Consider the following 12,594-nt stretch of genomic DNA (forward strand, 5'->3'; position numbering starts at 1 on the left):
ACTTAGATGGACCACTTCGGAGAAAACAAACAAACTAAAAGCTCAGAGGAGCAGTTTATCTCTTGCACCAATCAGACTGAGGGCTCCATGTGCAGCAGAGCATCTACACAAGCAGCGGTGATAAACACTTATAAAATTATGCAAGGGGTACTGTACATATGATTCAATAACAAACCAAATTGTTTTTCACTATGACTCAAAGCAGGCTGTGTGGGTGCACCAATAACAGCTCTTCTGTAGCTCCTCCAGCCAGACCGCCCCGCATACGCCTCTCAAACACATATATTTTTTTTCTTGATTTAAAGCCTTGCACTTCAACAAATGCAGACTAACTACCCACAACTAAAAACCTTTTCTAAAGGGAAGTGATACAAACATGTCACAGATTGCCCTACACCTTCCTTCTAGGCAGGAGAGGACTGTAGATGTTTATGAAATATTGATTTCACAAAGGTTCGTACTCCAATCACACTGAAAGTCATCCGCTTCACAGACAAGCTGAGTGCCTGTCTTGATTTATTAGGGTGCATTAGGTCAATGAAGCACAATAGTTGAAATGGTAAAGCACTAGACTGAAAATATTACATTTCACGCCAAAACATATGAGTGAAATGAGTCCTGGTAGCCTCACAGGCATGGCGTGTACCAAGATACAGTGAAACCACAACATCCTGAGCTCGAACTGGGTTCTTCTATGACAAGACATCCTCTCTATCGCTCAACCCATATTTCCTGTCAAGTCAGCTAACTATTGACAAAAGGAAAAAACTAACAAACTACTTGAAATTTGTCATTAAAGCCATAAAGTGAAAGCATGAAACATTCAAAAAAAAAAACAGTGGAAGCACATTTACTAAGAGTTAAAAACAGGATTTGTAATAACTTTCCAAGTTCATTCTTGTTCTTGAAAACAGCAGTTGGCAAACACCTTCATTTTAAGGTTAATTCAGTAGCCATTGAGGCTTTAAATCATATCTTTGTCAACAAATTGAGTTTCTCCATTTGTTGCAGAATTGTTAATGGTGAAATTTCCTTTTTTTAGCGCTTTAAGGGTTTTTTGTCCATGTTGACTTAACATAAACTTAAAATTAAACTCCATCTGCTGCTGAAGACCAAGGGATATGACTGACAGCTCCAGAACTGCTACTAAATGGATCTTGAAGTGAGATTAATTTGTCAAAAATTGTAGTGTAAAATTACTGCAACCGCAACCTTGAGTATCTGCTGATACCAATAATCTGATACCATCTTTTTCCCTTTTTTAAACAACTAAGTTATTTTAATACATTTGTATGGATGCACTTTGCTTAGCCGAGCCATCTAAAACATCATGTTCAAACTGTGAAACAGATATTTTACCCCCATGAAGGAAGAAATACACCTAACCCTAACCCCACCCTCCACCCCCATATCTGCGATATCCAGCGACTGTGGCCAGTATCAGACCAATATCGATTCTAAGTATTGACCGGCACATCCCTAGAAACAACAATACCAACTAATGGCAAACAGATCCTATGAATCATGAATAATAAATAGCCCTTTTAGTAAGAGTGTGTTTGAATTCTGAGTTGTGTTTTTGTGTTTGCATCAGGCGTTTATTGCGCTGTTATGAGGAATTCAAATTTGTTTTCTTATCATCAGGATATTGTGGTTCCAAAGGGAGGGTTTCCTGCCAATCCCCGGAAAGCTTGAACAGTGTTTATAATACACAACAATAGACAAGAGTACATGTGAGGGGATCATGCATTTTCTTCATTAGTGGTCACAATATCAGAATTTTCAACTCCGACACAGTACGAGTATAAAAAAACAATACTTGATTCCTTTTTCAATACAACAGCGATAAGAAAAAAGTCCTTTGCACACAAAACGGGACTTTTTCTTACTTCATTTGCTTTCAACAGCCTGCACACAATTCTGATACATAGAAAAAGTCACTTACCACTTTCTGGTTTTGCTGCAAGCTAAATTTAAAGCAGGACAATAAAGACTTAACTAAACTGAGGTCTTGAATGAGCATTTGTATATTTTGTTTATAGTATCATTACTTTTGATACTATATTTAACTGATATTGTATTGTGTTAAACAAGTGGTACTGCAAAAGGACTCCCGCACGTCTAACTTGCAATATATTATTTTTTTTGCGACGTTTCGGTACTAGACCATCCTCAAGTTAAACAGTGTGCAGGAATCCTTTTACAACTTTTTGGTCTTCTCTCTCCAACACACCTGCATGTTTCAGTACTGGTCAACACAGATCAGGACAATAAAAGTCGCTTTCTTGCTTGCATGATATGAAACACCTGCCCTGTTTGTTTTGTTTCAATACAATTCATGTGAGACGGAAACAGAGTGAAAGTTTGTTTCTGTATTATCAGCTGCTTTACAATCAGATTAGGCAACTTTTATCGAGAGATACTGTACCATACATTAAATATCGTTCCTATATAGACTGCTACTCTATAAACGGCTCACATACATAAAACATCATTTAATGGCCAACGAGAGTGTTTGTTTTCCCTCGTCTAAGTGTTTCATGCCCGTGTTCTCAAAGACAAATAGGCCAGTGAAAGTCATGTTCTAAATTTAGACCAGAATGTCTTATTTTTATTTAAAAAAAACAAAAACAAAGTGTGAAGCGTTTTCTGGCAACATTAACACATAAAACTCTACTGTTTTCCTCTGGTTTGCTGAAAGATACATTCTGTTTGCTGTCCATGTCTTATTTAGTATCATGTCTCCATCAAAGGGGGTAATACAATTACAAGGCCTGTTGTTTCCATAGCAACTCTTTGGCTCTGTTTCACATCTGACTGGAAGATGACTTCATCGGCTGGGCAGCAGATAGCGGACTGATATCACCTTAAATGGAAGCAAACCCCTTAAATTACGAGTAATAAGCATCAAGAGCACTTAAAAGGGGTCATCTGATAAGAATTATCGCACGAGTGTCCCTGACAGAAAAAAAAAAACTGTCACCTTGCTAATGAGAAGATTTGAGTCCAACTGAAAAGCAGCTTTTAGTTGCATCCAGTGTTCACGCAGTAGCACGATGTCTGTTATGACCGTCTATAAATCGGTGTTTGGGCAGCTGTGAATGAGGTCATGCGCTCCAAACACCAGGTGAGGACAGACCTCTTCCTCTCCTCTCTGTTTCCTCTTTCACATGTGGCTGAAGGCCCGTCCTGATAAGAGCCCAAACAACAGCCTTTGCAGAACAGGCAGTCTATTAGCCTACAGCTCACTCTAGATAAACAAGCACGTGTCTTTATTAACAGCTCACTCATTAGCACAATAAAGAGAGTGGGATTTGCAAATGGATTGACAAAGGTCTGATTGAGGTTTCATTATGCTCATTCAAAATGCTGTGATTCAATGTGAATGTCGAGGAATAAATTATCCTCATTTTTCATTTCTCTTAATGATCTGTCAGTGATGCGGTGTCGTCAGTGCTACTGGGTGGTTTCATCCAGCTGTTTGGTAGAGAGATACGATACAAGGGAGTTAGTGGATAACATACATAGCTTTAGATTTTAAAAACAGTAAAGTTGACACGTTGACACATAATTGATTAATTATTATAAAAAAAATTTAAAATTTTGCTCATACCAAACAAATTATTTAATTATTTCCCCTCTGTGTGTGAAGTGTAAGTCTGTATGTAGTCATACTGCGGCTGCGGAGGCTTCACTTAAAAAAAAAGTGGAGGGCATGAATACACCAGCAAGCTCTCTGGCAGAAACAGGAACATTCATCATGATGGATACTATAATTGAATAAATATTAAAACAATCATCATACCGACAAAAATGTAAGTGGCAATTATATGACACACTCATTACAATAGTGACACAATGAGCTTGTGCAAAGAAAAGATGACTAATTAAATAAATAAAAACTCACTCCCACGCTTCTTTGGCCACATCTCTGTTTTGTTGAGCATTCTTTGTCATGTCATTCTGCCATGTGTGCACGAAAAATGTCTTTCAAAGGCTGTTTGAGGTAAAGTAACTTATTACTGATCTTTTGGAAATAACTGCACTTCCCATGGAACTAACTTTCCTTCACCTCGTACACAACAGACTGCTGCACCTGAGAGGAGTGTGCTTTGCGAACCTGCATCAATGCAGACTTGCCGTTGCAGGGTTTTATAACCCACTCGCCCTTAAGGCTGACTGGTCTGGGACGACTCTCCACACGAAGGTGCCGACGGAGTGAGAGTGAGGAAGGGTAATGTGTAGGGGCCAGTCTGGGATTGAACCATATACTTAAATATCAGATCACATGTGGATCACGTGCGAAAAATAATCTCTGTTATATTTCAGATCTTTTTTGTTAGTAGATCAACATTATTGACCAAATTCTTAACCACTGATTAATCGGTCATCAATGAATTATTATCATTCCTAGTTTGTTTTCTTTAAGTGATTTCAAACATTCATAACATACAGTATAGCTAATTAGTTAACATGTCTAAAAATAGTTAATTGGTGGTCAACAAAAGAGGTCATCAAGAGTAAAGAAGAATATTTTCAAGAGGCTGAGTAATTTTAGTGACTTTTCATACAGTTTAAGCAGGACCAGAGTTTGATATTACTTCAATTATTTCTCTTTAGCAGAAACAGGCATAATTTATGCTTGTGACATTGGGGACACGTCCCTGCCACTTTTTGAAATGGACGATTTTGTGTCTACCACTTTTTTAACACATCATTTGTTAAAAACAGCGTGCACCCAGAAATTTTAACTGAAAAATGACACTATATTAAGAACTGTTTATTTGCAAAAAAAAAGGAAAACAAACAATGAGCCATGATTGGTTGAACTCAAGAACTGTGTCTCTAATGTTAAAGTATGTAGTATCAAAGATAAGGTTGTTTCATCATCTTAAGTTAAGATTGTTAACATTATTTCTTTAGTTGTTTGTAGTTTGTCATATTTTAGGGCAGTGATCTTGGGTATTTTTTATCTCTGGACAGACTGACAAACACTGGTGCTATCTACAACAGACTGTATTGCAGCTGTTTGACTGACTGACATTGTGTTGACTGGTATTGGTGCTGTCAGTGTTGTTTAGTGTTTTATGCTGAGTATTTTTGCATTTTCAACTTTGTAGAAGCCCAGGCCTTTTAATGCTCCATTATGCCTGTTTTTTTTTCCAACTTGCTGTAATTATCTATTCTGGATCTCATGACTCCCTCATTTAATAGCCTAAATGTTGATGACCATTTTAAAAATGTTGTTCTCATCTGAGCCCTGATGTGCTGACCACTTACACAGAGACAATAAGATGAACATCTTCAGATAATATTTGCAATAGTGCTGCAACTAACTATATCTTAATATAGCAATTGCTTATATAATTCTAGGATGCACTTAAAATATTACATCATACTAATCCTTAAAATGGGCATTTAAACCTGTTCTGTATTTGATTGTCTGTTAAGTGATTCGAAAAAAAAGGTGTGTTCTGTACTAAATGCAAACTGTAGCCTCTCATTCTCTAAGCCCTCTTTACTAAAATGCAGCACTGTTCTTATCACATGAGCACCAGGCTGTCTCAATGCAGAGGACATGCAAGGGTCAAAAGATAGTAAACGCCATGCACTTCCTGTATCTTAAGAGTATACTCCATGTGTGCTCTGCTTTTTTGTGTTATTGATTCCCAACCCACAAGTTTCTTTTGGAAACATAATCTCTCCTGACCTATTTGACACGGCACAGTTACTGGGCTACAGACCACAGACTACAAACTCCTGTGCTTCAGTTACTGCAGTTTTGCCCAAATGCACATGAGAGGATGAGACGGCAGGAATGAGGAATTTTACTCCCTGAGATAAGCGAGGCGCAAACTATGTAAACCAGGATACAACTGTAAGGAACATCTTAGCACAAAGTTGCCCACTTCAGAGCCATTACTTTATCACTTTACACACTAATGTACACACTAATCAGTTTCCTTGGAAATGGGGATAAAAGCAAGGTTTTGGATTCATGCATTGTTAATTAGAACTTTTAAGTGAGCCTCACATTATGGCAGGACATTCAGTCTTTCACCACAATAAGTGGCCGTTTCCATTTGTCCACACTTTCCATTAAGCTGTAGCTGACTGACATTTCAAATATCACGGAGAACACAGCCATTCACTGTACACTATAAAAAAAAAAAAGAAAAACAAACAAGTTCACTAACACAGAGTGAACTGTCTTGAAGCATATAGGCTGAATAAAAACTGTAATTCTCCATTTTCCTGTGTCTTGACAGGTTTTTCATGCTACTAAAGCATGGTTGTCTGTGCTATGAGAGCTCTTGGAGCCATAATGCAGTAAAAGATCACAGACTTAAAAGACCACAGCTCTTGTGATCATTATGACATATGAAGCTCTATAGAAAGGGAAACTATTAATCTGCACTAATTTCCTAGTGTCCTCTGGGATTTATGTACATATAAACAATAAATAATGTCAAAATCCCATCACACTAATGTCTGAAAGCATGTCTACAATCAGATTGTTCACCCCCAGATGGATTGTTGTGTACATGTTGTTTGAAACCATAAACTGAAAGTGGCTTGCTGTTGCCTGACTATCTCAGAGGATTTTAATCCCATTAGATGTGGACACACACACCACAGCTTAACAGATAGCAGAGAGGAGGAAAATGACTCACGTGGTTCATCTCTGACCATTTTGACCTTTTGTCAAGTTAACTGAATTAAAGAGCCATGAAGAAGAAAACGTTTCTTGGGCTGGATATTTTACAGTATCATCTGTGATCTAAGATTTTGCAGTGATGACGTCTGACTTTAAAGTGCATGTGTATGTGTAGGTGTTTGACCACCTGTCGAATTCATACCCAAAACAAATCGGGGGGCAGCATATCACTGGAGTAACTGCTAACTGCTCCATACGCTTCCTTTGAAACCAGGCAGCTAAGAATCATTTTTCCCCAAACCCGCACTATCAGACTATTACCGCCTGAGGTACAAAGAGGTATTATGAGACAGGATTGGCCGAGGCTGACTGGTTAGCATGCTAACATCAGTAGGTATCTCTGCAACACAATATTGATAGATGTGTTTGACATAATGTCAAAACTGCTATTGCTTCACATTTTGTTAATTTTAGTTGCCTGTAGTTAATTTTACTTACACATTGCCCCTTTAACACAGAAATGTGCCTCAGTTTGGGAAATACAATCCTGCCAGTGTGACCTCACTGAACCCCCAGTCTCAAATTATAAAGGACATTTCTGTGATGACTAAAGACTAAATACCCCACAAACACCCAGCATGTCTGTTTTGATGTATTTGCCTCTGGGCTTGTCATGAGATCACTGCTAACATGCTGTAAAATCACACACACACACACACACACACACAGCTAGAAAAAAAACTCCTCTGTGCGCAGAAAAGTTTTATTTTTAATGGTGGGTTTATCCTCCTCCCACACTCACAGGGATTTGACAGCCCTGATCTCTGAATGAGATGACTCTAATTAATCCAAATCCTTAATTCCCAAAGTCTTCCACTTTTTGCTCGCAATGACGTAATGACGCGCAGTCTCAGCGCTTCAAACCAAATACACACCACATTAAAAAGTAGTAACTTACATTAGAAAAAGGTATTTGATTAAGTTGTGGACAAAATGTAGACATGCCAAGTAATCAAATGACATGTAACAGAGTGTCATTCAAATTTTAAACTATCATTCTCTGCTGCAGTAAAATGCCTATAAAATGCAACATTTTGATAAATATTTAGTATTGACCTTCCTCTACGCTTATTCATTTCAGTTTTAGTTTGTTGTAACGCTTTTCTAGAGGCTCTATAAGGGTATTATCTCAAAGTTAATTTCAATTGGATTATCGGCTCCTATGTACTGCAGTGTGCTTCTTCCCCCCCGTTCCTTCAGGCAGTGAGAAAGACATCTCTCATGAAAAAAAAATACAATTTGTCACAAGATGTAAACCTCCTCCTGATCTCCAGACGCCGTTAAAGGTTAATGAGTTCGTCTTTGTTGGATTACCTGCAGTCTGTGAATCCGTGGCGCTCTGCAGCTCGATCAAAGTTTCATCCTTCGCCTTTCCCGTTATTCGTCTCATAGCGGCGGACGTTATTGTGAGGGTTTCACCTTCTCATCAAAGTGGCAGTGAAGGCAGTGAAGATGTAATCCTGTCCCGTAGACGAGCACTCCACCATGCAGATATCGGCTGATCACACACTGAAATCAATGAGTCCGATCAGATAGCTGGATGGTAAATGGATCATATTTACAGTATATAAAAAAAGAGACCTTGGCTGAAGCAGAAGCTGAACCCTGCTGAGCTCCCTGGAGCTCCCCGAGAGGACCAGGCAGGCACATAAAGGGGAGTGGCACAAGGCTTTTTTTTTTTCGTCGGCAAAATGGTGTGTGTGTTTTAATGGTGTGTGTGTCTGTGTGGGGAGGATGGAGAGAAAGGGGAACATTTTTTAAACATATTTAGGGTGTACTGAAAGAAATGTCTGTGAGTCCTGTTGATGTGTTGAGTCAGTTGTGTAAAATAGCAGCCGGACATATGGATACAGAAGGGGAGCAGGTTACCTGTGAGATCTCAAACAGGAAAACACACAGGAGGAGCTGCCGGTCTGCAACACGATGACGACATCTTGTGGTCATTTCCAGTACTGCACTGAATATAATTGTGAACTTAAAAAATGCTCTTTTATGTTTGACTGACAGGAAAGTAAACTGTTATTACATAATTTTCATAAAGATAAATCGGTGCCATTCTCCAGTAAGCCACCATTTATTACATAGTTAACAAGCCAGAACAAATGGTTTTATTATTGCCTGATAAATGACTACCTGGTTGTTTATAGATCAGTTATTTAGCCATTATTAAGAACAATATATTTCTCTGGCGGTTGTTTATCCTCCTACAGCATCTAGAAAGAGTAACGCGCCCTGAATAAAAACAATTAGAAATGTTCTTGAAAATAGCTGCAGGGCATCAGGACACTAGCTCATTTATAAACTATTTACTGCACACTTGATAGATTATTGAGGGAAAAAAAAAAACTTTCATTGACTTCGACAGCCACCATAGTTTCCCCTACATGCTTGGAAGGACAGTGAAGCAAATTGTATTTTCAGGTTGCAATCTCCAACCACACTACGCTGTTCCTTTAAAATAAATAACATTTATAAAGAGTTAGCTGCAGTAAGTCAAAAAACAAAAAACAAACACAGCTAAAACAAGCAACAAATTAAAAGTAATAATAACACTAACAATAGGACAATAACACAGGAAATGTATTTTTAGAAACCACAAAAGGTGCTTTTGTTGCACATGCATCAGTTCATAGACCATCAACCATCTGAACGTTAACCCTCTTGGAAAGAGCTGCAAGGAACAAACAGCTCATCTCTAAACTATTTACTGCACACTTGATAGATTATTTAGAAAATGCTTTTATCATTTATATCATAACTGCATGCTGACTGGACTAATCCTGCTAATGGCTTATTATAAAATGAGAGATCTGACCCTTCATTGAAATAATAATTGATAGTTTATCATCCTTTATTGATCATTATATCTGCAAACAGGAAGACTTATGAGGAAGTGGAAAACTCATGAGCATTTTATTAAAGGCAAACTATGCAAGATTTCCCCCAAAAAACAGCGCATATAGTCATACAAAAATAATGCCTTTTAATCATCACCGATGACCCACCAGAACTGTGTGCCGTGCTCAGGGCGCTTTACCAACCAAAAATGTAAGTATCTGATGCCTTGGGAATGATACTCGACAATCAACTGTCTTTCTGATCTGTTTATAAAAAGCAACTGAAAAATCTTCCTTATATACCCTTAATGACTTGACTCTTAGGACTCCTCAGCAAGAGCTTTTTTAGCAACCTGGCAACCCAAAGGTTCTCTCATTAGTGGCTAATTACTGATCAATAAAGCATTATAGTGAATGATTTAGTATTAACCGTTGATTAAAAAAAACATTAGTTACAATGTGAGACAGACTTTTGTCTTTCAAATGCCCAGGTGTTTAAAACATCCAGACAAAATCAAATGAAATCCAATACAAGAGGTAAGACGTACTAATTATTTTGTCTCTCTCATTATGAAGCCTATGTAAGTGGTGATGGGTGAATGGGCCTCAGAGTGTACAACCACACCACAAACTCAGCCTCAAAAATGGATCAATAAATATTATCACCTTCAATATCATGGCAGGGTTATTGTGTTGAATTCCACTATGTAAGGTATTGTTCATCATATTACATCTATTCCATGTCCACTACACTGCAATTAAACACGTCAGATTGTATTTTGCTTATAATATCTCAAAAGACCCTTTTAAAAAAAAATCACCATTATCATCATCAGCATAATCTCTCTGCTTTGGGATTGTACCGACCAGCTCAACAACTCACAAACCACACTGTACCAATTACCAGAGGTTAATGGAAGGCTGGCCTGTTTGGTTTGAAATGCCCCTCTCAGCAGATTAAATAAATACCAACCATAGCCTTAATTGGTGTACACTGTCTTCACCTAAAATCACAGCTGCTGTTTTCAGCTGATATTGAAGCTCTCTTTTTGACTTAATGGAGCCACTGGTCACAAATCCCAAACTCCCTGAATAATAGACCAATAGTGAAGACTATAGCCAAAAACATGTTAAATCACCTCATTACTTTCTATAGCCTCTCTGTCAGGTAGAGGAAGTACTCAGATCCATTTGTAAGTAAAAGTAAAAGTACCAGTACAGGAATGTAAAATCTGATATTATAAGTAAAAGACCCAAATTCTAAATCCTATTTGTATTATAATCAAGATGTATCACAAGATCTCATTATTCAGAAGTAAGTACTACATTATTATGAAGCCTAAGTCATTATAAGAAACCAGATGCATCATTGTGTACGCATTCTTTTCACTGATTGAGCATTTGGATATACTTAAGTCCAGAAGGCTTCTAACTGAGGGTTGGGCAAAATAAGGGGGGTAGTTAAGTAATTATTGTAGAAGAAAGAAAAAAAATGAAGAGCTGCCACACAAATTTATATATTATATAAATCTCTATTTGGTGATATCTGAAACATGAAAAGAGGCTCCAACTTGGCACTATTTTTTGTCCAAAAGTTTGAGCAAAACTAATTTAACATAAGCATTATAAGCTTACCTAGTGTTTTATGTGAATTTTAACCCAAAAAGTAACAAAATAATTGTAACATAGTAAAATATAATTTATCTGAAATTTATAGTGGAGTAGAGATATACGTATTACAACTACATTCATCTGAATGTTGCATTTCACTACTGTAGCTGTTACAGTTGTGCTAATTTTAGCTACTTTATATACTGTTGGGTAGTTTAATTTATAGCAATGCATCATATTCTATAGGAACATCATGTGTTTAGTGTCACTGTCCTGTGTCAACATTTTATGAGCTCAGGACAACAGCCCTGTTTTCAACTGTATGTATGTATGTATGTTCCGTCTCATCCAAGTTTGTTTTTAATAGTTTAAGTGGGAGATTTTTTTAGGGAACAAGTTTGTCAGAAAAATTCAAGTTCAAAATCACCAAATTGTGAGATACATGGTTTTCACTGCAGGGCATAGAAAATCACAATTCAATAATTAATAGTTGCTTGTTTTAAAACTTCAGAATTGTCAAATTGTGAAAAATGTCATTCAGTGTTTCCCAAAGCCTGAGATGGTGTCCTCAAATGTCTTGTTTCACTCACAATAGACAGACAGACAGACAGACAGACAGATAGATAGATAGATAGATAGATAGATAGATAGATAGATAGATAGATAGATAGATTAACCAACAATATTTGCCTCTGAGATGGAGTTGAATATTTGGAAGTACTTAAGCAAAAGCAGGTTACAAGTACCTCACATTTGTAACTACTTACGTACAGTACTCAAGTAAATATTCTTATATAGGCAATATTCCACCATGGAGTACAGGGCCTCTTAACTGTACTTAAGTACAGTACAGAGTAAATGTAGGATACTTGAATACTTCCCACCGCCTCAGGACCACTGAGCTTTACAAATCGTTGAGTGTAGCTATCTTAGGTCAAGCGTTTTGTAGTTTGCTGAGAGTGTATCTTGTGAAGTCTGTCCTTTTGTCTCACCCGTCAGTCTGTCTGTCCAACAATTTTGAACCAAAGTGAGACATCTCGCCCTCTGAAGATGATTGACTTCCGTGATCCAGTGAGTTACCGTCAAATGCCACGAACGGCCGCAAAAAGGTTCGTTTAAACGCTGCCAAGCAGGTGGCAGGTTGCCAGGTACTACTACCGTTAGCGTGTTAACGTGCCAACCGTTTGTAGCTGTTGTAGGCTAACACCTGTTACGATGCTATCTATTTAGTAAAAATACAATAGTTGTATTGTAATTATTGCAGTCATCTGGGTAACATTAAATGATGAAATTGTGGCGACATAAACAAGTTACTCACTCTGAACGCCAGTTAACATGCTAAATGTTTTGTTTCGTGCTAACCGATAGTGTTGGTATGTTAGCTAGTTAGCTAACGTCTAAACACACTGGAGCACACAGGGGAAATGC

General features: G+C 37.7%; 1 protein-coding gene across 1 annotated transcript in view; it reads right to left on the bottom strand.

Moving 5' to 3' along the window:
• The window catches only part of ano5b (anoctamin 5b), a 34,953-nt gene extending 26,590 nt beyond the window's left edge, over positions 1–8,363 (bottom strand). The window contains exon 1 of the mRNA XM_084716218.1: positions 8,033–8,363. Within this exon, the coding sequence (XP_084572344.1) occupies positions 8,033–8,108 (76 nt within the window). The 5' untranslated portion in view covers positions 8,109–8,363. The remainder of the gene's footprint in view (positions 1–8,032) is intronic.
• Positions 8,364–12,594: the final 4,231 nt, after the last annotated feature.

The sequence above is a fragment of the Lutjanus erythropterus genome, chromosome 1 (genome assembly GCF_056507025.1).
Source record: "Lutjanus erythropterus isolate fLutEry1 chromosome 1, fLutEry1.hap2, whole genome shotgun sequence".
NCBI classification, from domain to species: Eukaryota; Metazoa; Chordata; class Actinopteri; order Lutjaniformes; family Lutjanidae; genus Lutjanus; species Lutjanus erythropterus.